We start from the raw sequence: 25,797 nt of genomic DNA, 5'->3' as shown, positions 1-25,797 counted from the left end.
TACAGTACAATAGGCACCCTTACAGCCTTATCATCCCCGTCATCTTCATCATTATAATAATCATCGGCAGTATGATGCGGCTCAGTCATCAGTTTTAGGTATGACACCAGTGACTAGCAGGCCTTTTGCAGAACACAGAATATGTACCAACAGTGAGACAAGGACATTTGGAGTCTCACCTCTGCAAAGCATATGTTTAATTATAACCAAATAAAAGAAAGCCTCTTACACTGGGTTAGGATTTGATATGGGTGTGATTGCTTTAATTTGCCGCAAAGCAAATGCTACAGAGTAAAGTTTTATACATGTTGAGTTTGGTGCACCACCATGACAAATGAACACACAACCACAAATGTATCACTGTTAACAACTGCTTTGGGGTTTATTTTACAATTGAGAAAGAAATGAAACAAACTAATCGGTGCTAAAAATTTTTTTTTTTTTACAATATTGTCGATAAAACATTGAAATGTATAGTCATTGTGCATCGCTTATTTATTTTCCACACCATTTCATGCATCAAATTGGATGCAAGTATAATTAAAATCATTTCTGTAAACCAAGCCAAAGAAGCTAAATTTGTATTTTCTTTAAAAAAGGACATTTTGTAGCTCTACAGCATATATCTATATACACCATCTGTTTTTATTTTTTATCATTTTTGTATATAAAATGACAATATAAAAGTTAGAGAATGCACACACCTTAAGATACAAAGAATGTTGAGCTGTTTCAAATGGTAAGATATGTCTTATGGAGTACTGACATTTCACTGGTAATCATTTACATGTAACGGACTGTTCTCTTTACGGTTGAATAAAGCGACACAATTTAGAAAGAGAAAGTTGTAACAAACCATACAACTGGAAAATTGCTATAAGGTGATACTTCACAACAAGGAAAAGTTTTTTGAGCAAACTTGCATACTGACGGCCATTCATTTTTCACTGATTGACTCGTAACCAGAAGCAGCATTTCAGTTTTTCCAAATGTTCACATGTTCTTTTTTCTAATACACTGACAGATTTATGAGCAGGCCATTCATCATCAAAAACATTGCAGTGACAGGAACCCAAAAAGGAGAGGGGGAAATGATAATCCTTGTTCTTTTAAAATCAATCTGATTTTGACAAATGCAAGATATTTCAAAACATGTTCTCTTTACAAATTCAAAATTCAACTGTCTAAGGTGCTACTTCAGTCTTTCAGGGTATTCTTTCATTCTTTTGGTGTATACATTTAATTTTCACCTTCTTCATATCAAGTATTATACAGTTTTCTCTTCCACAAATTCTTTTTCCACTCACCATTTTTACCATTGAAGCAGTAGTTGTATTTTTGCCATGAAAAGATTAAAATCTTGTGTTTAACCTTGATTCACTAAAATACATGCACAGATCAGACAAATAGCATATAAATATATTACAAAATAAGTGTAAAAAAGCTTGGCAAAACAAAAACAAATCAACATGAAAAGACATGGTCCAGTCAGGCAGTTATCACAACAAAAAATAATAAGACCGATTTTTTCTGGCGGCTCAGTTCGGCCCAGTGCAGTAACTGTGAACAATGTCATTTTAGTGCAATGAAATTCTAGTCAGTTCCACAGCTGTCAGTCTCTACCCTCAGCTCCAGACCCCGCTTAAACCTTCTCCATCTTGTCTAGCTTCTCCAGTTTCTCCAAAGCAGTGACAAACACAAGGTGATCCTCAGGAGATTTGCCGTGGGTCTTGCTGAGGTGCAGTTTGACTGCGTGTTTGCTGACGAATGTCCGATTGCAAAGTCTGCACTGGTACACAGAGCCTGTGTCGTCCTCTGGCGTGGTCAAGGCTGACAGGGGGCTGCCGAATGTCATTTTGTCTGTGATCACCTTTGAGGCAGCCTGCTGCTCCCGTAGGTGCTCAGCTGACAGTTTGGACAGGTCCTTCAAGCTGAAGCCCAGGTGAGACTCCAGGTGGCCAATGTAGGAGGAGGGAGTCCTGAACTGGGAGGCACAGTCACCACAGAGGAACACAGGCTGGCACGAGTCCATGTTTTTCAGAAACTTGGTGCCCCCAGTCCGTCTCAGCTGGTACTTGACATTTGCCAGCCAGTGGGATATGGTGGTCATGGAGAGGCCTGTGAACTTACAGATGTGGACCCTTTCCTGGGGGCCCAGGTCAGTCATGGCGTAGCGGCCCTCTGGGGTCTCCCTCAGGCTGGAGACAAACTGTGCCTGGAGGATGAGGAGGTGCTGGGGATTCCAGTTGGATTGCCTCCCTTTCCTCTTCTGCACTGGGGAGAGGTCCTCTAGGGCATCCTCAAATGCACTGCCATCGGCATCCGACTTCTCTGAGATGGAGGAGGGAGTTGAAGATTTGGGAGTCAGTCTTCCAGTGAGGTTCTTTACCATGTCAGAAATGTCCATCAGAGCATTCTCTCTCAGAGGAGAGGAGACTGAGTCCGGGAGGGAAATGAGGGGTTTGTTACCATTTACACTATTGTTGGTCAAGAGCACACTGCTGCTGTTGTTATTGTTGCTGTTAGTGGTGGACTTATTTTTACTCAGGTCTATGGGCTGGTCATTGTTTTCATACAATGGATAGTGGTTGATGGGCTCAGCTGGCTTGCCCTGAGGAGTTGGGTTAAAAGCTGGCTTATCCATCATGCTGTTGCTGATTTTGTAAAGCATAGATAGTGGGTCTGCAGCTGGGCTTACCGGTTTGGAGGCCTTACCCAGGTGTGTATTCATGATTGACTGGAGTGCGCTGAGAGGGTTGATGAAAGGACTTTCCGGTGAGTGATCTGTGATGATGCCAAGACTGTTGCCATTAGTTACTGGGGATTGGCACGCCTCAGAGCCGTTCTTTAAATGGTTGTTGTGACCATCTACTAGGCTCTCTTTTGGCTCCTTCTTGCAGATAAGCTCTGAATCTACACTGCCTGGGCTGCTACTTCTCATACCACACTGTTTACCTACAGAAAGGTCATTTGGAGATGCTAATTGTTCTCTCTGCTCTCTCAGTGCAGGAGAGGGGGACTTTACTAATGATGGGGGCCGGCATCGTTCCAGGCTTACCATCTTCTCCTCCTTTTCTTTCTTCACAGTGGCAGCTTTCCCTGTCACTTTCTCCACAAGCTCCTCCATGGCAGTGACATTGCTCCTGAGGGGTGTAGGGGATGAAGGGCTCCGAGGCGAGTGGATGACTGAGTTGGGGTCACTCACCAGGCCTCGTAACCCACTGTTGAACATTGGCTGCATCTGGACACTCTGGACCATTGGGGGGAGAACAGTAGTGGAGCTCTTCATGGCACCCTGTAGCTGGTAGGCTGCATGAATGCTAGGGTAGCCACCCCATGTGGGTGTGCCGGTCTGGGCCTTGCTGATGGCACTGGAGACTGTGTTCTCAAGGGATTTAAGAATATCTAAACCCCCTTTTGGTGCCTCCTCCAGATCTTCTTCTCTAAGGTATTTATATGATGTGGCGTCAGTCTCAGATTTCTCACCTGAGTCATCTCTCTCCTCCTTGATCTTTTTCTCCAGTGGCTCACCACCCTCAACCTTTTCATCCTCACCTCCTTCCCTCTTTTCCTCTGACCCAGAGGAGAGGGCAGGGGACACTGGCTGGGACTTACCACTACTGGGAACAGGGAGTCTGGTGGTCGTTGGTGGCAGTGGGATAGACTGAATCTTCTCTTCCACCACTGGATCAAAAACCAGCTGTTTTCCCTTTTTGGATGCAGAATTTGTAACCTTCAAAAAGTGACCTGTAACCATCATGTGAGCAGTCAGCTGTTGCAGTGTATCGTGAGAGCTCCCGCACTCCATGCATTTGAGGATCTGGGCTTTACGAGCTTCAAACTGCCATGTATAGCTGGCACCATTCTGGTAGCCATAGCGGTTGTTTGGTGTAACATAGGGGTTAGCTGCGGCTTTTGTATCTTTGCCAATATCCCCAAGGGATACACCACCACCACTACCAGCATGGACAGAGTCTGGGGAGCATGGAGAGACTATAGCATCTTGGATAGCTCGTTTTTTAGCTGAAGAGGACACCAGTTTAGTGGCCAAGGCTGGCACTGGTTCTTTGAGAGGCACTTTCTGGTAATGCTTGGTCTTGATCATATGAACGCTGAGATCTTGCAGAGACTCGAATGAGTGGCCACAGTACATGCACTTCAGCACCTTCTGGGCATCCTCTTTCCCCTCCATCTCCATCAAGGAGCGCTTGCGTGGTTTGGACCAGCGCTTTCCCTGATCCTCCTCTTTGTCCTTATTGTCATCTCGATAGTGGCCTGTCTCATTCATGTGGACTGTTAAACCCACCAGAGTGTCATAGGCGGCGCTGCAGTCTTTGCAGCGAAACTTGCTTGCACCAGTGAAAACAGAGCCATACAGCTTGTTGTTCTGCCGGTAGAGCTGCACTGTGCTGAAGAGGCTGGGCTCTGGTAAAAGGTGGTAGGGGGTCTGCTGAAGAGTTTTGGCAAGTGCTGCCTGGTGCCAGTCATAGGCTACGCCACTACCATTACTAGCCCCACCACTGCTGCTTCCACTGCTGCTGGTTGCACTGTGGCTGCTAACAGAGCTAGCTACTGTGCCATTAGTATTGCCACTTGCGCTGCCTGTGTGGTTGACAGTGGTGCTGGAGCTCCTGCCATTATGGTGACTGCTAGCCATGTTGACCCCACTGCTCTTGTTTGTGGTTGTAGTTGTGGAGACAGAAGCAGTAGAGGTGGGCTCTGGAGTGGTCAGGGCACTGTTGACACTGCCAGCTGCAGCAGGCTTAGTTTTCATAATGTCCATTGCGATGCTGGACCAAGATGCATCTGAGATGAGGTTTGCATAGACGGCTTTCATCTGTGCCAGGCTATCCTGGAAAGAAAGGCCGTTGTTGGGGCGGAAGGGCAAAGCTGAGTTTTCCCTCTCCTGACCATCCCTGGAAGAGGTGCTCTTGAAGTCTGTAAGTCGGTCGCTAGCATCACTGAGTGGAGACCCGTATCCAGCGTCAGGGTTAGTGCCATTGCTGAGTGGAGAGTCTCTGTAACTAGGTGGCTGGCCTCCATCAGCATCTTCCTCTTCCTCGTTGCACAAGAACTCGGTGTCCTGTCCGTCTAATGAGAGGCCGTCATCCTGCAGGTGCTCTTCCTCATCGTGAGCGCCAGCCTTAAGCTCGTCCTCGGGCATGTACGCTGGAGAGAAAGACAAAAAAGGGGAGAAAAGAAGAGAAGGAAAAGAGGTCAGCCCAGTGAAATTAAAGATTTACAGCACACTAACAGGACCACTGTCAAAATAACATGGAATGAATACTCAATGGTTGGAAATGTAGGCTTTTATTCTCTTCCAATGTGAGTGTGTGCATGTTTCTGTATGCATGCATGCACGAGTTTGTGTGTATTTTACACACATGTGGCTCTGAAAGCCAGTGGTGAAAAAAGCCTCCAAGGGAAAAATAAATCACTGAGCTTCTGACAGTTGTCCTTTTCCTTCCCAACTCCCTATTCCTCCACACATGCCTCATGTTCCCCAGGAAATGACTGGCTGTTTGGCCTTGTTAGCCAGCTGCATGCTTGCATGTTCAGCTCCCCCTTTCTCTTTCTTTCTCTCTTCCCCAAGCTTTATTGCCTCTCACTCATCCAGTCCGTAAAGTTCAGCTCCTCACATGCTAAGGTTATGCAACTGATCAGGGTAAGAAAGAAACAAAACACTAATTTGGAAATATCACAGCTTTTCCTAACCCACCCTGATGAGCCGAAGGTCATTTTTATTTGAGCTAATAAGCAGGAACTGGCAAAACAATGCCACAGTGATTGTTGAAGGAAGGAGTCTGGGGCAGACAGTTTATGCATTTGCAAAATATGCTGCTGTTCTGTGATCCAAAATGGCATGGACAATGCTTAACAAAAAGACGGATTAGAAGGGGAAAGCGAACACATGATCAAAGATCGAGGCGTGGAGAAAAGGAACAAAACAACGCTGAGATGTAACAGGTTTACCAGCAAAATGTATAAATCCAAATGAGATAGAAGGCTAGACCGTGTGTGTGTGTGTGTGTGTGTGTGTGTGTTTGGGTGTGCATGATAGGGAAGAACAAGCATCAGTAAGTAGGAGAGACAGGAGGTGGTTAGGGGGAGAACATGTGAATGAAAAGAAGATGTGGGGGAGAAAGAAAAAGTGAGCAGGAGGTGGTGGGTTTGGTGGGCGGGGGGTGTAAGAGAAAAGGGAGAGAGAAGAGAGGAGAGAGAAAGGGTGAGGGAGGCAGGGAGACAGGAAAGACGGCCCCCTAGCTTCTTCCTTTATCTCCTTCCTGCATGGTGAGATGTGTGTCCTAGATGCCAGTATCAGTCTCTCCTGATGAAACAGATGTGCTGTCAGCTTCAAACGGCACGCTAACCTGTCATATCATAATCTAAGTGGACATAATACCTGATATATATACACTGGCACCATTTACTGCTGCCTGAGAGGAGATGGGTGGAGGAGGTGGGGGAGGTGAGCAGCTGCACCATCAACTGTGACTGTGTGATGATGTGCATGTGCGTGCGTGTGTGTGCCTCGGTAAGTGCCTGTTTGCGAATGCGTGTTTGTCCGCATGCTCACCTTCCCATGCCTATGTGTGTACTTTACGCACTCTGCAGCTCATACATGTTTGCTCTTACAGTGCAAACCTGAACCCACCGACCATAATATTGCCTATAAGTCTGAGTTCGCTGTGTGCTACTGATACACCCTTCTCCAAATGAGCAACATACTCCCCTAACGCTTGACAGGATTTCAGTGAAATGAGAGCACTACAGGAGAACCTGGCTGCGCTTCAATCCCACTGACAGACTGAGACCGAGACAGTTTCTAAAACTCCTGAAAATCCCTAACACAGCAGATTAGCATTATGTGCTGTACTCTCTACAACACATCTGCAGAGTGTCTTCTGTTACAGTGCCTTCCCCCTCGCTAACCCGCTTCGAGAACAGGAGGCTATCAATACATATCAGCCATTTAATATACAAAGCATCCTGCAGAACGGCTATCCAAGCCCACACAAACAGTGCAAACATACAGTAGGAATTACCTATGTGAGTCACTCTCATCGGCTGCAGCCAAAAAAAATAGCTAAACCCCAATAATTGGCAGTGTTTAATACACACACAGTCACACACACAGACAGCAGGAATGAGAAGCAGCAGATCAGAAATATCCCTGGGTGAGTGACAAAACACAGACTGCAGCAGGGAGGGGCTTCGAACAACGAGCAGGTCACCAGGGAACCCTTTGACGATCCCTGTCAATCAATGCCTGTCCTGCCATGTTGTCATGGAAACAACAAAGAGGGAGATATCAAAAGCACACAGACAAAAGACTGGCAGAGACAGACATCTGTAACAATCACAGGCAGCAAGTGGACGGCTTCGCAAACCATAAATGTACAATATTAGTGATGAAACGTTAGTCTGAAATAAATGATCGCCATCTGTTTTGAGATGCCGCATCTATTCTGACAGGATGCTAAAATATGAAACATGAGGAAGGAGAAATATTAAGAGCTACATATCAAGATTGATCTGTTTCATCACTGCAACTTGAAGATGTGTGATTCTGACTGGTGACCAGATTAAGCTCCTTCTCTTGGACACACATATGCAGAGCAACACCAGCATCAAGGGGCGGGCTTGGGAAGGGGCAGGGCTGGCGTGCCGTCCCTGGCGGTTTGGTTTGCAGAGTGGGTGATGGCTGTGAGCAGGGCCATCTGTACGGGCGCCAAAGCGCCTGTCACTTTTGCTCGGGGACGTGCCGCCATCAAGGAGACAGGCGGCAGCGTGGCCAGGATAGCACTGCAGACTCACTGTCAGAAGCAGCAGTGATCAAGCCCACCACCAGCCACGCCAGATCACCGACAACACACACCAAGGAAGCGAGAATTAGCATGCCAGTGTATCACTGTGTACCTACACATATGGTTAATACACTGGTAATATAAAGGGATCTAAGATATGTTAAGTACCAGAAAGGGTCTGTAGTACCCCCTTTGGATGTTTTAAAAATGCATAATGCACAAATGGATTGACATAGACACTTTATGGTGCTGTAAAGCAGGTGTTATCAAATGTTTTCATGTCTCAGGTTACCAAATATACTTTGGGCGACAAACCCTTATTTGATAAGAGCTCAAGTGTGTGTTTTCCTCTCATCTGCCTGATTCATTACTATTCCTATTTAAATTAGAGGCTTCCTGAAGGACTATGCAAACTTAAGTAGCCACGAACTAAGCAGCACTCTCGATTCTGATGGGTGACTAATATATAAAGATCAAAACCTGCTATGCATCATTACAGATTTTGCATTTGCAATCTGTGATCAGGTTTGTGCATTTTAACACTAGTTCTCAGAGCTCAGGCCAGAGCTGAGTGAGTGCTGAGTCCTATTGTGCAGAACACAGACAATTTGATATGATGTTTTTCTGATGAAAAGACTGTGGTCAACGCCCTGTATCCTGCCTCAACACAACACTGGGCCTCACAATGGGACAACATGATTGACCTAAGTACGGATCATCTCTAAAACATTCTCCCTCACACGCGGCTTGACTCTGCGTATGACTCGATTTTTGTAAACGATACCAAATTAAATACAACCAGCGGACACGTCAGCATTTTGGCAGGGAGTGAAGCAGAAACATATCACTCCTTTTCAAAACTTTGCTATCTTTCTCCACTCCCTTTTCTTTGCTGAGAGTCTGCAGGTTGTTAAATCAATAAAACTCTCTGTCAGGCTCGCGGAGCTTCACCATTTGGCCGCTGTCAAAGCCAAACAAACCTGATAAGAAAGGCAGAATGGCGATGAAACGAGAGAGAGAGGAAAAAGAAGGGGATGAAACCAGTCAGCCTCCCCTCACCACCACCTCCACCACCAGCCCCATTTCTCCAACACCCCTCTTTCTATTTATTTACACACATTTCTTTATTTATTTGATGTGAGTTTGGGAAGAGGGGGCAATCACGGCAGTCATTTGCGGCACTAATGTCCAATCACAGGCCCCTTCACTCATGTGATTTAGGCAGTGCAGGAGTGTGTTCGTGGCAGAGAATGGTGGGGGGGTAGGTGGTGGGTGGGTGGAGGGGGGCAGAGGCCGTTTAGGCCGGCCCCTAATAGGAAACTGGCAGTCTTATTCCTTCCCCAGATTCTGTTTGTCACCCCGCTCTCCATTACGTGCCTCTCAACCCTGATGGCTTTGGACAGGAGCTGATCAAAAAGCCATCGCTTGACCTACACGCCGTGGCAGAACGAGACTCGCGCCCTGCACAGGGAAAGGGGGAGAGAGGGAGATGAGATAGAAGAGAAGGGGAAGGAGGAGGGGTGTATGTCAGTGTATGTGCAGAGAGGAGAAAGAGTGCAGTGGTGAGGAGGGAGGATGGAGGAGGGATGAGGAGGGAGGAGGGGGGGGGGGTGATAGCTCTCGGACCGGGACAAGAGGGCTGTAAATAAAATGACATTATTATTTCCTCTGTCCCGTCATGTAGAAAAGCCAATTATGGTAATGCTGCTGCCGGCGTGTCAGAGGGAATGCTGGGATGTGCTTCCCGTGAAGCGGCTAACATGAGAGCAATGCCCTGATCAGGAACACAGGCCTCAGTTTGACAAGAGACTGTACAGATCGGGAGAAGAAGGGAGGGGGGGGGGGGGGGGGGGGGGGGAGAAAGAGATATGAAGCTAACAACAAAGCTGCATCTGGGCCTTGTTTTCTTAACAGATAGATATTGAGCTATCTTCAGGAGAAAAGATTTCAGGAGAAATCGACCCATTACAGCTGAAAAAAGGAAGTTTGGGGATCCAGGGTCTGAAGGGGTCAAAGTTTATTCTCACCATGTACTTAATATTACCCTGATCACATATCATTCGCACTGCTCCAGTCATATATTTAAAACAGTCAGATACACTGAGTTGTGGAAAGCCCTTTTTATTTTGTGAAAAATCAACAGGCAACAAAACAAACCCCAGTGAGGAGGTGCGTTGTAGGCTGCAGAATCTCATTGAGTGCAGCTCCATGATATGAAAATGACTGAGAAGCCTCAAACTAAGAGGAGCTATCAACCTGAAAAGTTCAGGAGTTCATGAATTATACCCTGTCACACCTCAAAATTTGACGAGATGAATTATGCAAAGATGACGGTGAAAGAGCCGGATATTGAGGGTGAAGGCGATCATTTACTTTAGAAGCTAATTCGTTCTCATCTCATCTCAGGCTTCTCCCGGTATCCCGTTCTTAAAATTCCTCCTACGCTTGATAGGGGGGCTCTCCTTAAAATGATTCCTCAGCTACCTTTCTCCTTTCACTCCCCTCCATCACCTCCTCTTTCTCTTTTCCCCCCACCACCCCCCTCCTCCTCCTCCTCTCTCCAGCCTTGCTCACATGCCCACATGGGCCCCTCCCAAGCGGAATAATGGGAGCATATGGCTTAGGCAGCACCTACAGGGCCTTAAATAACTGCTGCAGCATTCCAGCTCGCTGTACCAATTTATCTCTCACCCTACCCCCCCACCCCATTTCAAAACACTTCTAGCCTGAGTTGAGCTCAGCAGACAGCGGGCGGATGGGACGTGTTGTTCTTCAGACACATAGCTACATAATGGACTGACGTAGAAAGTGGTGTGAATGTGAATAAGTGCTGTGCAAACAGGATTAGTGGTGAAATTCTGTATTATTGGCAGATATTCAGTGAGCCAACCACCACCCTTTCCGGTGATCGCTTGCGCCGGTGGCTCCACGCAGTCGGTCAGTAGCATTAAGTAAAGTCACAGCGCTGGCCTTTTAGAGAGCGGTTTGTTAGCGTGTTCTGCCCTGCAAGCGGGATGGCAATGTCGGATTGAGCTGCAAGTCTTTCCCTCCAAAACCTTGATCCATATCTGGTCCACACTGGATAGACAGGGATGGGGGCTTTGAATAAAAGCATCAGCTAATTACCTAAATGTGCGCACTATAGATTGATGTGGGGCATTCAGCTGACTAGATTATTGTTGTGTAAAGTAAGGTGGGGTTAGAGGTCAGACAGGTAGCCAGTGCATAGCTGCTACAGGTCATGCTCTCATGTAAATATGCCAATATGTCCCACAGACATCCTTCTGTCTGACCTCCAGAGAATGATATATATGGATTGATGGGAGGCCTGTGTGTGTGTGTGTGGGGGGGGGGTGTTCAGCATATGATTGCATACGGGCAGGTGTAAGATCCAAGAGGCATGTGGGCAGGTTTGAATGTGTGTGTGTGTGTGTGTGTGTGTGTGTGTGTGTGTGTGTGTTGGGAGGGGGTAAGTGAGAGAGAGCAAGTGTGAAAGGTGCTGCTGTTTTATTTATAGAGCAAGCGCTATTTATACCCAACTCAAAGATCAGTTCAGAGAAGCAGCTTGTGGGCCACAGCCAAGATCACTCTCCATTACTGTGTATGCACAAAACCAAGTCACACACACTCACACACACACACACACACACACACACACACACACACACACACAGTCATGCTTATATTGAAGCTGGGGCTGCAAGCACTATCGTCACCGCTTTTTACACATGCATGCAGTAACAACACAGGGAGACATTTACAGTATATCCAGCCGTGTGTTAGTTGGTGGGGGGGGGGACTGACTGAGTGTTCTTCATGGAGTACAGCAGGCTTTAACATGCTGGCGGATCAATACAGCGAACCAGCGGCAATCGATTGCAATTCATCTGGCTTTTTTTTTCTTTTTTTTTTTTTAATTCATTCTCACCCACTCACACTCCACATTGAGCTGCTGCTGCTGTTGTCCTGCGAGGCAATACATAAATAAGCATGCACACATATGCATACACATACACACAATAACACACACACACCTGAGTGGCTGGAACGATTGCACCCTCCATGCAAAACGTGGGTTCAATAAACCCGTATGGAATTTATTTATTTTTATTGAGCATATCAGCCCGTCCTGGTCTTCTCTGCATAACAAGGCCTGTATAATTAAACCATAAATTTCAGTGCGCTCCTTTAATTACCACAGACAATGTCAGGAGGCAGCAGAGTAAACAAATGGCTTTGAAGTGAGCAAGAAGAAGAAAAAAAATGCTCCGACACAGCAATGGAGAAGCTGTTCATTTTGGTGGGGATGTTGTTGCACTTGAAAAGGATGAAATGTTCAAAAGAGTGTACGTGCATGGGGAGTACAGTGTGTATTTTTTTTTCTCCCCCTCCTGCCTTTTCTAAGAATGCTTTTGAGGGATGCAGGTTTGCTGTGAAGGGAGGAATAATCAGTGTTAGTGTATCACTGTGAGCATGACGATGTGCAAATATGTATATTTGGATGAGCACGGCACGCTTGCGACGACTAATAAAGTATGCCAGGAAGTGTGGGTGTGTGTGCTCGCACGTGTGTTTAAGCCTTTGTTTTTCCTAAACAAACAGAAGGCACAAGAGGTGCATTATTTATTATTTGTTATTTATTGGCCAGGGGTTGTTGTCCCTCTTGACCATGACTGGAGACATCTGCAGAACTATGTGTCTTATACAGTATATATGTGCTTGTGTATGTGTGTGTATGCGTGTGTGTTTAGGTCAATGTCAACACACAGACCTGCTTCCCAGCAGCTTAGCTAATTACACAAGAGCCCCGAAGGCCACTTAGAACAGGTTAGCTAATTAACAAACAGGCTGATTGCAGATTAATTGAGAGGTGCTCCTAATCTTCACCCCTAAACGCAATGACAAATGCTAACTGGCGCTAATTGGGCCGGTATGGAGAGTCGAGAGTGGAGGTTGTATTTACAGTTACCACGGCTCATATGGACGTGTGGCTTATATCCAGCAGTCTTTTACGAGTCTGTCTACTCGGACAGCTCCATCAGCAGCCTTTTCAGGCTGTTCACAATCTAAACAGTCTAAGTGTGTATTTCATAATTGTATTTTTAATTAGTTTGTGAATTAGCTCTTTGGTATCATTATAATTTGTATTATTATTATCAATTCTGGTGGTAAACAGTAGGGAATTCTTCTATTTATTGCTTACAATTTTAGCTATTTAGAAATCATAATTCCTTATTTTACCTTAGTTTTACACTACTTCTTATGTTAACATAATAATTCATATATAAAATAAATCATGATTGCTTGTATACTGTAATTACTATTATCGTCAGTTTTGGCTCTGAGCATTAGATCACATGGGTGCCAAGTACCAAGCTACCTGTGATGATAATGCCGTGCACTTTCTTTGAAAACACCCTCTCATATGTTCACTGAATGCAGTGTTAAGACTATAATGTTTGCAGTTGACCTTTCAGTGTGTGTGTGTGTGTGTGTGTGTGAGGGTGCATTCTGCTCCAACATGAACGCCATGCATAGATCATGAAACCTGAACCGGCTGCGACACAATGGGTAACGGTGGATTACAACGGCAAAATGAAGAGAAATAGGCCCCTCAGCGGGGATCTGAACCAGCACCCATCTGTGGGACGATCACCTGCCAATAGAAAATATTCCTCCTCACATACACACACACTCATTCTTGCAATTTTCACAGCCACTAAAAGTGGTCCCCAAGGCCCGACTTCTTCCAACTTCCATCTGCCTGGATAAATTCATCATACAGCCCCTCTGTCTATCACACACACCTGTGCCTTTTAAGCTGCCCACCCCCCCCCAAACACACACACACACACACACTAAAATTCCACCTGGCCTCCTTCAACCTCTGACCCCACCCTCACCCAACTCTCCCTCCCTCCTATAATCCTCCTCTCTATCCATCGACTTCCTTCTGTCTTCTACACCACCTGCGCTTTTAAATCCCCACATCAGGATGGACCACTTCACCTGAACACACACACACACACACACACACACACACACACACACACACACACACATTGCCATAAATACACACATAAACACATGCAAGCACCCTCACCCAAATCCCAGGAAACACACACAAACATACACAAGTATGTACAAACACACACATGCGCTGTCCCTGACAAGACAACAGCCAGCAGCAGCTGCTTCCATCTCCTAGCAACGGCCAGCCTGATAGATGACCCAACGATGGATAATTACCGTAAATCACCACAGCTCACACACTAAAGGAGAGAGAGGGGCGAGAGAGCTCGAGAAAGACTGAGAAAGAAGGCGAGAGAGTGAGAGAGAGTAGGGACTGAAAGGGATCAGAAATAGAGGGCTGGGACTGGTCATGTGTGCACTAATGCACCTTGATGAGCTCAAATTCATCTGCCTTTTGAAGCACGCGCACACACATACAATGTACAAACGCAGACTCTCATGTATCAACACACACACACTTGTATACGCACAATTCATACACTCCTGCACACAAAATAAGTCTGTATATATGCGTGAACACTACACATCTGCATATATACGAATGTGTGTACAGTTTGTCATGTATACAATACACAACACACACACACATACACAATGGCAGCATTGTCGCTGTAATCTGAAACTGCAGGCCCCGCCTCCCTACAGAGGCACTTGTCTGTCACAGATTCACCTCTTTTACACAGCGGCGCCAATCAAAAGGCCAAACTGTGCTGTAGGGAGGGTATAAACAGTACTGTGTAGAGCAGGGGGAGTGCGACACTGGAAAAGTGAACACGAAACTGATGCCTGACAAAATACTATTGATTTTTGGTCAGTGTAATAAATCTTTAATTTTAGACGTTACGACAACAAGCTGCACCTGAAAGTTCCCCTGAATATGACTTTCTTTTTTTTCTTTTTTTAACTTCAAAAGTAATTTTTAATAACTAGTCCATAATCTTTTAACTCTCTGCTGACGATGATGAAACGCATGTGCATAAAGTCATACCCGACTGGCATGCTGTGTGTAGCCATGCATTCTGTATTTAGCAACATGACAAACTACAGCACAGACACAGAAATTTTAAATAATAATTGCACTGAAAGTTTACTCCACATTATCAACAAATCTTCGATATGCACACGCAGCTGCTCCACTTACTTCCCCTTCATTTTCTGCTCTCTCAGACGTGCAATCTGTCCCTCTCTTTCCCACCTTTCTTTCCTCGCTCCCCCTCCTCCCTCCCTCCCTCCCTCCCTGTGCGAGTCCTGGCTGCTGCAGACATTTGATCTGGCTGCCTTGTGATAGATTGACAGGTAATGAGGAGGTTGAAGGGGCGTTGGAGACAGGAGCAGGTGTTCAGCACAGTCTTTTTGGCCAGCGCTAAGCTGCCATGTCCTTCACTGCTGCACCGCACCACTCCAGTTCCTCCCTCTCTCACTCATTCTTTCACTCCTTCTTCCCTTCCTTCTTTCCACCATCCCCCCCTTTCTCTTCCTGAGAGAAGAGGACTATGCAATCCATCACGCGGTGACACGGTCGGACATAGACTGTCTTTATATGGGGAAAAACGCATGGGCTGTGGAAATAAATAGAGAAGCGAACATCGAGTCCCATGCTGGCAGCAGCAAACTAGGCCCCGGACTGATCAGTCAAACTGTGTCGAGGAGAGGATGAGACTGATTTGGAGCATCCTGTGTAGAGGAAACCGATATGGGTTTTTAACATGCCGATACTGGTACCGATATGACTCTATAAAGATTTCATTATGTGTTTCCCCTCAAATTGTACTCATGCCAGGTTAGAAAAGCCTCTGAAACAACATTTTAACCATCATACAACTCCAAAAGTCTCTTGAAAGCCAAACTCATGACACTCTTTTAGATTTAGCAGCTCTATAAGGCAGTGAATGCAGGTTTCATTGCAGGATTTACACACTTAAGTTGGTGAGTAAATCCTCCCACTCACACTGAGGTGCATTTTCTGGTCAGCCACCTGAAATAAAAACATTACTAACAGTCGTATTCACCTGCTGTACATCAGAGGTGGACAGCCTCGTCTGGCCAAAATCCAACAAGAAGCCAATATTAGGAAACATGCAGCATGTATCAGTCTGACGCTACACCTATCTGAGTCACTCTACACTTTGACCTGTTTCAATCCCGCTGACATAGCGAAGCACCGCTGTGCATCATACCTCACATAAACGAAGAAGGGGGAGGAAGGAGCAGAGAGGAGGAGGACGACGAGTGGGAAGACATAGCAGAAATCTGAGGACGGGGAAAAGGACGGACGAGCTGAATCAAATGACGGGCTGCCAGTGGATATGAGTGTTTTTAAATGTGCAGAAAAGATAATTCGCTTTGGTCCTGAGTGAGGGTGAGTTGTTGCTTTGCTGCAAGTGAAAAATGTCGAGCGAAATATGTAAACAAAAATCACAATGAAACAACAGAAAAAATGTGAAATATCTTTGTTCGGAGGTTGAACTTGTCTTTAACCTGTAATTCATGGCAGGTTTCACCCAAAATGACTGGACCGCGTGGTTTTTGATCTAAACTCATTTCCACTGTACTGGGAAACTTTCTCTGTGGGACACATGGCCACGGTCTAAGGTGGAAACCAAAGGCTCTGCTAAAGCTGCGACTGTAGCTTTGAAACCACCTCAAATGCAGTGAGGGTGGAGCTTGTATTGTCGTCATAGGACAGCGGGGGGAAAACAAGGCTTGAGCCTATAAATCCACCCCTCCAGTTTATTACCCAACATTAAAGGACATGTCACCCTCCTAAATCAGCAGGCCGAGAGGAGACAGCAGGGCTAAAACAGGGAGCATTTGCATGTTCCCAACATTCCTGAGAGGTGAAGAAACCACTCGACCACCTTCCTCCTGTTATATCCACATCATAGCTCAAGCGACTTGAAATTACTCACTACATGATGGATGCCACCGGCCTGCTGTCACGATGGACCTCTCTGAAGCAAAGAGAGGAGAGAAATTCACGTGTTCTGTTATCTAGGTTATGGGTTTTTTTTTTTTATCAGCAATTTCCTACAAATGGATTTAAACATTGAAATCCAGCACCTGGTCAGCTTCCTTACTTATTTATAGCTACAAAAACAGCTTCACCTGGACAGTCGTACAGACAGTTTAATTATTTAAAATAACGCCAGATAAGAGTGTGTAGAATTAAAGAGGAAGCCACCAAGCTTAAAATTAGCCTTTCCCAATTGTCACCCTACTCAAAGAGAACCTGTTTTCGAAAAAAAAAAAAACGTCATTGACGCGCAATCACATTCAAACACACTCGCCTGTCAGTTTATAACTCTCCTACTCTCTCTCACACACACACACACACACACACACACAGACCAAACGCCGTCCAACACACAAATAGACACCCACACATACACACTTTTTAAGCCCTCGCCTGGCATCAGCTGTCACACAACCTGTCTCGGAGAACTAAGCAGAGACAGACGCTGTCAACTTAGAGTGCCTCAAATGCCCACATCCAGCCAGGCAGAGGAGAAATCAAGCCTGTCTCCCAGTATAATTTGCGCTAATCCTTCATGGGAGATAGTAAAGTCTATGGCATATCTGCCTAATAGCATCAGTCACCGGCAGGTTCTAATCTCATATTTAGACCCATTTCCATCACGGACTGACGACAAAAGCACCAGCACAAAGTGTGATTACCTTCTTATTTTTTTACATTTCTGCATGACTTGACTCCTGATAATGGTGGTGGTGGGGGGGGGCGGTTTAAAAACATGAGAAGCAAAAACTTTGAGGTTCTTTCTTAGTGGAGGGAGAAGAAAGTCATTTCAGGCAACTACAGAAGACAGGTAGACAGAAGGCAAAAGGGAGGGAAGTAAGTGGCGAACTGTATCAGGAGAGAAAAAGTGGAGGTAAAGAGAGTGAAAACCTTTCAGTCAAGAGCCTGCACACACTCACATTCACACATCCTCATGCACACACACACACACACCCTTACACACACTCATACACACTCTCCTTTTCAAAGCGTTTACAACCTGTGGTGTTTGTCCTGCTCCGCTGGCTGCTTTACCACGTGCATTTGAATGCCGACTGGAGTGCATCCCTCTCTTTCAGACAGCGCCATAAAAGACGACACACACAATGAGGGCTCTTTTCAGCCGAGTGGGGCTGCCTGGGGGTAGGGAAGCACCTCCAAAAACCGCCACAGCACTTCAGCTCTCAGGGCACAATGAGGTGCTGAGCCTTGATGAATAATAAGAGATTATTCATAAAGATGATAAACAGAACAGAAACAAACTATACAAAGTGTTGGAATGAAAAGTCCTTCAGTTGCAGCTTTGCCTCTACAGAGTGTGTGTTGTCTGTGTGCGTGTGTTAGTGAGTGTGTGTCTCCAAGAGTGACCTGGCGAAAGGAGGGAGAAAAAAAAAAAGGGGAGGTAGCGCAAGGATCCTAATGAAGCCGTAAATCAGAGTCCGATGAGAACAGACTCTGAAGGAGGATCACATCACTGGAGATCAATGCAGACAGCCACACACACACACACACACACACACACACACACACTGACAAATAAAGACGAGAAACAGTCGCAAACGCATGCCAGAATTCCCAAGTGAGGCCGACTTATGAAGGTACAAGCAAGTACATGAGCAAATGCACACACATTCATTCACACACACACACACACACACACACACAAAGTGACACACACTCTCATCTCCAATCTATTAAGCTTCCCCCCCCCCCCCCCCCCGACTCAGAACCCATCCATGGGCTCAGGAGTCCCACCTCCTTGTTCAATCCCGCTCGTCTGAATAATATCAACCGTGATGAATGGCGCCATAACTCTGATATCCACAATCAATCTCTGCTTTAAAGACACATCCATCTTCTGTAATGCTGAAGGGGGGGGGGTGCTCGCCTGGCCTCCTAGTGGGAGGGTGGGGTATGCAGGGGCTCAAGGGTGCTGATGGAAGGAAGAAGGGGAGTAAGGGGGGCACTGAGTGATGTCTGTCAGCTCACATCTGGCTGGAAAAAGAAATGAGGCTTATAAAGACAAATGAAAAGGGGGCCGTCTTCCCGGTCGCCCACCTCCCTGACACACACTCACACACCGACAGACAAAATGAGACGATAGTGGAAGGAGGCGAAAAGACAGAAAGAGGAGAGAGGCTGAATAGGAGACGTGAGATGAGATAGAGGGCATTCACTATACAATCATGTTACAAGGACGCTGCCCAGGTTTTCTGGATGTCAAAGCTCATTCTTGATCTCCTTCTAAACACTGAAGTCATTGAACACACATGTAAATTTAGCATCAACAGGAGCCGAGTAGTCGTAGCTGCCCAAATATGCTGCAGAACTGTGTAAATATGATTGTTTTATTGGTGCTTTTGCTAAACTTGGCTGCACGCTACAATCAATGAAAAGCTTTTACTGCTGAAGACCATTCTTTGTTTGAAAACAAATACGTCAAAATGGCCACTGTGTGACTGAAACGCTCAGCCCTGAGCTCATACCTATGGCTGTGTGTACAGAGGAGGAGGGGGACGAAGTATTTAGTGGGCTGGGTGGGGTTTAAAGAGTGAACTATCCATGACCTGTTAGAAGGGTCACCCCTCAGTGACACCGCCACTGAATATTCTTCTTAATGATGTCCCACGTCTTTTAACCCCCGCAGACAAAGCAAGGAAACATAATACTGTCAGGAGGGCTCCCCCACAACTTCTTCTTTTCTCTTTTTCCCCTCACTCACTAACTCACTCTCTCTCTCCGTCTGCTCGCCACCTCGTGCTGCCCCTGAGTCGGATTTTTAATTATTAAACAGAGAATTTCACCCAGTTTTTCAGCTGCTCTTCGGGCTGTCTGATCTGCCAGGACCTGGCTGGATCCTGCACCTACCACTAGAAGTAGAAATGTACTCTGTTTAGTCTGGTATTAGAAAGCAAAAGTAAGCGAGCGGGCGCAGTTTTCAAAGGCAACACATTGCTTGCAAGATGTATCAAAATTGTGTGTATTTGCAATCCCTAGCATGCCTTCAGAAAAATGTCCTACATATGTTTCTATTAGTCCTGACCTATGGAAATGTCCTTGCATCTAATATTGGTCGCCACCAAAACATGGTTGTGTTCAATTTAAAAGACTTTCGTTTATTCACTGTTCAAAATATGCAGCTACTAAATAGTAACGTTGGTCTGGAATTATATGATTTCTTTAGATATAGTTTCCAAATAAATTCATGCTGATCTCTTCTCATTAATGTTTTGACAAAAACTAATTTGGTCGCACTTGCTCGAAAGAAAAGTTCGACAAAATAAGACTTCGCTCATTGGTGGACAAACACTTCTTTACTGCATCTAAATACAGGTAAGGAGCCAGATGCCTCTCTTAAAGTCTAATCTGACCATGGTGGAAGAAGGGACGGGCACCCAGGTCAGATAGTTTTGTGATTCTGGAAGTGGCTGGGATGGAGTTAACCCTAGCAGGGGCTGACGATAGGGAGGTTTGGGATGAAAGGTGAGCTGGTGATGGATGAGAGGAAGCTGGAAATGGAGTGCATGCGGTGAGGTAAGACATTGACACAAAAAAGACGTAGATAGGCATGCCACGACTGGACTGACACAGCTTGCTATTGTAACTGACACGTCGGTTACAACACACGTTCCTATGTACAAGCTGTTCTGCAACGTAATGCGTTCTTAAACGGGCCCAGAGCGTTCGGTGCCATGACCCCGCAGACCTCCGACTGGGGCCCGACCAGCCGGGAAAGCTGTAATCTCTCTGTCAAACAACTCTTCAGTAGCAGGTATGGACTGTGTGTGTATGCGTGCGTGCGTGCGTGCGTGCGTGTGTGTGTGTGCATAGAAATGTTTCCAGGCCACTAGGAGATAAAATGAATAAAAATGACAGTAAAGTATGTACAGAATGATGTGTGGAGAGAGCTAACAGCTATGCTCTAATAAGGCCGTCTTAATCAGATCAGCAACACAAACACACACACACAATAATGGCAACTCACTAATCCACGTGGCAAGGTAAAGTTGCCACATTAAATATCTGAAGTATTATTAATATCATCATTGGGTGATCATTTTACGAATGACAGTGTAAAGAGATTCTGTGTAGGTTGTTGAACCGTTGGCTTGAAGGGCTTTGAATGCTCTCTTAATGTGATTTATTCTTTCAGATTTTCTTCAAAGTTGGCCTGACTTTGGCTTTAAGGTATAGCTAGCGCCTGCACTCAGTGGGGCAACCATGCATACACAAACATACACACACACACATGTACACGCACACAAACACACACACAGTGGCTGTGTGTGCGTACAGGGAAGACAGAAAACATTACAGGGCCCTTTTTTTGGCACCAGGCAAAGTGAGTAGGGAGGGTGGAGGTGGTGGTGGTGGAGGAGGAGGAGGAGAGTGAACGGCGGGGGCGGGCTGAGGGAGCATAGATGAGGGAGGGAGGGAGGAAGGGAAGGGAAGGAGGGAGGGTTGAGCGTTGGAATGAACTCTCTCAGGCTTTGTGGTGCACGTTTCCCAAGGCCCCCGCCTGGCCCCTTTGATAAATGACACATGTCATTCTGTCAGCTTGTGACACTGCAGCTGGGAGGCCCTGTGATGTATGGCCCTGCTGAAAAAGGAAATCAACTTTTTTCCCTTCTCTCTCTCTCTCTCTCTCCCCGTTTCTGTCTCCCTCTCTCTTCCCTTCTTTCTCCCCTCCCTCCTTCCCTCAGCCCAGGCTGAGTGCATGGCCTTTTTATATGAGGATTTAGGTTTCCTCTGGTCCAGTAAGCCCCCACCCCCCCACCCCTTGTACAGCGATAGACAGGCATGCATGCAGCCAGGTTGCAGCTGGTTTGTTCTCCCGCACACACACACAATCGCAGTGACGCAGCTATTATGATCGTGTACAAAGCCGTAACCCGAGGAAAAGGGGGCAACGCCACATCGGAGGTGGATCCAGGATTTATGGCGAAAAGCCGAGGAAGTAAACAAAGTACGCACTTTTTAGTAGGCAAAGGGGAGAGAGGGGGGCAGGTGGAGAGGGCGGGGGGAGGGCAAGATTCCGGTTGGGCAGGATGGCTGGTGTCTCCCACTGGGTCATCTGTCATCCATGTGTCTGACTGGAGGACGAGCACACACAGCTCTGGAAACATTGCGCATGCACACACACTCCCACAGGAACTGGGATGAACTAAGAAAAGTATGCCACACACACACACACACACACACACACACACACACACACTTGCGCGGGGCACATACAGTATAGATGCAGGCAGATAAATATTCACACTCGAACAGAGATTTCAGAGCAAATACCAGCACTATCAATCTTCAAACAGTGAGAAAAAAAAATGAAAACAAAGACGCGATGAGATTTTATTTCACAGGGCAAATGAGTCTAGCCAATGAGCTGCTCCCGTAAGGCCTGCCCTAACCCTCCCTTCCTGGCAGATTAGCCTATCACGGCATCCCATTGACCTCTCCACTCCATGCACCGCCCACGCAATGGGTGAGCCAGCATAAAGAAGACCAATCTCTCTTTCCCTTTTTTTTCCCTATGCATACACACTTTCTTACTCTCTCTCTCTCCCCCTCTCTAATCATATCCTGGTTCTTTCACTTCCTCACTCTACCCCCTCCCTCTCTCTCTCCCTCTCTCTCTCCCTCTCTCTCTCTCTCCCTCTCTTTACACCCCTCCTCCCTCCTCGTTTCTCTCTCAACGGCTGACCTGTTATCAGCGCTCTGGAGATTTAACGGCCAAAAAAAAAAAAAAAAACAGCCGAGCGTGAGTCAGGCGTGACCAAGAGACGTTTCCCAGTGTCGCCTCTCAATCTTCATGTGATCTCACACACACACACATACACACACACATTTCACCCACCACTACAAGATATAAACACATTGATTTGGAATCACGCAAATGTCCAAATATGATCACTGGTGATTACTCAGTTCTGCTCCGGTAAAATCACGATGAGGTGACGGATGTGTTGGTATGAAATCACAGGAATGAGGAACAGGATTCAGGCCATTCAGAGAGGCTGCATACACACTAATGAGTAAGAGTTCACTATGTGTTGCTATGGGGACCAGGGCTACTTTGACTAAAGGAGAGCAAAAGAGCGAGAGACACAGAAAGACACAGGGAGAAGAGGAAAAAAAAGAAACAGCTTGAAAAGGAAGGAGAAGTTGGTGAGGATCCAAGAGACAAAGGAGGAAAATAAAACGGAGGGTCAGACATATCAATACATTTATTCTATTCATCCTTTACAAAAAGATGACCCACAGGTCTAATATGATGGATATATTTCATCACGTGTTCTTAGTGAAATGTAACGCTGCACTGTCTAAGGTAAGCTCTCTTTTAACTGCATTTAATAGTAATGCAGTGTTTTGATTGGATTAAACAACAAGGTAACAATATTTTTAGTGTTATTATTATTATCATTGCTATTATTGTTGGCTTATTGGCTTAGAACATTTTAGTATCATGTAATTCTGTTTGATACAGAAAACATTTGGAATTTTTGGGGGCATGAAAATTATTCAAATTAATACCCTGCAGAATTATAAATATCAGCTATCTGCACCTTCCAGCGCTGAGACATTGATATCTGCTGTAAAAAAGGCTTGTATCTGTTTGAACCTACAGTCAGCTGAGAAGACCGAGTCAGAGAGAGAAAGAGATCAAACAAAAACACAGCAAAGAAGTGTAGCGATCGCCCGGACTGCGGCCACATGGGGGTCACGACCTGCCTACGACCCCTTCAGATGTGCACTCCGGCCAGGGTGGGGGGTATGTGTGTGTGTGTCTGTGTGTGCGCGCATGAAAGGAAGGAGGGGGGGGGGCGGGAAAACAAGGCATCATTAGGGCTGAGTGATGAGCGGTGGCCATGTCTGACGACTGCAGGGTAGAGCTCCGCCGCAGAACCGACACTGCATTTATAAATGCCAGAAGGCCTTCACAATGCCTTCAACAGCACCAGTGCAACAACTGTATATGTGTGTGTGTGTGTGTGTGTGTGTGTGGTTAGAGGAGGGGGGTTGAACCACCACTGGTATGAGCCCCCCTGTTAACAAGCTGCCTCTGTGGCCCACAGGATATTGCTATACACATGTAGACAACAAACACATTGAAAACACACAGCAGCGCCACTGCCACTGGAAGAGCATTCCTGCCGCTCATGTCCATCTACATGAAGAGTGTGGCCACTGTAGCCATTTTGTTTTTGTTTAGTCTCCTTTCTGCCCAAAGTTTGGTTTGAGCGGTTGGATTTTTTCTTTTAATCACAGCTGGAGGAGAGGAAGAGGGAGGCATGCGGAAATGAAGGAAGTGATATGACAAGCGGGGCAGTGTGCGGAGGGCAGGATCCAGGGTGTGTGTTGTTGCACTGTGCGCGTGTGCAAGAAGGCGAGCAGTGTTGGACTGCTCCAAGGTCAGCCGATAAACACCACATTCACTTGAGAGCGGAGGAAGGTGGGGAACCTGCAACCGTCCGTTTCCCGTAATTCCTCCAATCCTAGCCCAACATTCGCCTCAATTAATCACTGGAATTGTTACACCATGGTAATACCAAAAACAATCTCCATGATCACACGCACAAACAAAATTTCAAATTGCTATCATCCATCTCACCTGCCCTTGTTAAAAGCAGGGGGGGGGGGGGGGGGTGAACCATTCATTGGCCTCTCCCTCTCTGTTCTAAAGGCCCGGCCAATGATATGATGGTGAAAAATTAACGGCAGGCAGCCAAACAAGAAAAGGCGCCAGGGCGAGGGGATCAATGCACGGCATCCGCGGTGGGAGCAGCTATGTAAAACACTTGCCTTAAGTCAGCCGCATCCGGTTAATATTTAATCCCTCCATCCATCTCCACAAAGAGCATTTCCCTTTTAGCTTTAGCTGCCGTTTACTTTGATTACACACAACCGTTTGGGGTGGCTGGGGTGGGGTGGATAAGGGGGGGGGGGCAAAGCAGGAATGATAAGAGAGAGCATGGTGGGTGATTTGCATGGGGATGGAAAATATTCTCAGGTTTGATAATCGCTCGGAGCAGTCTAGTGCCAGTGTGAGACAGAAGAGAGGAGGTAGGCCTGAAGAAAGAATTAAATAAAAAGAGAAAAAGAGAGAGGAAGAGAGAGGTTGAGGCGTTAAAAAAAAAAAAAGGTGATGTAGAATGAAGCTCAGAAAAAGCAAACCGAATTTCTCTCTGAGGGGTTGCCTTATTTAAAACAAGAGATATGCAAATAAAGCAGGAGTAGAGAAATAACACTGATATTATCTTTCTCGGTTATTTTCCGTGGCAAATGATTTCTAGGGAGGAAATCCAAAACTGTAACTCCCAAGTGAACATGCAAATCCATCTGCGTATTCCTGGGGAGCCTTCTGCGCTCACTCTCATGTTGCTTTTTTCACGTTGCTGTTTTTGCTTCCTCCTTCCACCGATTGAAGCGTCTCATGTTTATTCTGCGCCGGCACTGAAAACTGCATTTTTTACAGAAGCCAAGTAATAAACTACACAGTGTCAACAGTGTGGCACACGAGCATATAATAACTCCCAAAATTCATAGAACGTGTGCGTGTATGGGTAAATTGTATGGTGTATATATAGAAATAAAGGTATGTAACACTAAACTTTATGTCTCCCTCTTTATTACTCACACACACTGTCACCACCTTGGCCAACTGAATCCTAGCCTCATACACATCTATTACACTTTGACAATTAAAGTGAAATTAAGCCGCATGCCACCGCATGATTTAAACTCCTAAAAATTGAGAAAATATGGCAAATGGAGAACACACGCGCTTAAATGTCCTTTTTTCACTGTGAAGCCAGAAGCCTGCCGACCCCAAAATGTATTTGTCAGCCAGTGGGTTTTACTGGAAGGGAGCCCTCTAGATGGGCAATGGCAACTGTTCATTTTCTCACTCATTGACCTCAACTCCCCACTTTACAATGTGGA

General features: G+C 46.1%; 1 protein-coding gene across 1 annotated transcript in view; it reads right to left on the bottom strand.

Annotated features, from left to right (window-relative positions):
* Positions 1-235: 235 nt before the first annotated feature.
* LOC139289722 (teashirt homolog 1-like) overlaps positions 236-25,797 on the bottom strand; it is a 33,374-nt gene continuing 7,812 nt past the window's right edge. The window contains exon 2 of the mRNA XM_070911340.1: positions 236-5,169. Within this exon, the coding sequence (XP_070767441.1) occupies positions 1,643-5,169 (3,527 nt within the window). The 3' untranslated portion in view covers positions 236-1,642. The remainder of the gene's footprint in view (positions 5,170-25,797) is intronic.

This window comes from Enoplosus armatus, chromosome 9, assembly GCF_043641665.1.
Source record: "Enoplosus armatus isolate fEnoArm2 chromosome 9, fEnoArm2.hap1, whole genome shotgun sequence".
NCBI lineage: Eukaryota > Metazoa > Chordata > Actinopteri > Centrarchiformes > Enoplosidae > Enoplosus > Enoplosus armatus.
This window is presented reverse-complemented; position numbering and strand designations above follow the sequence as displayed.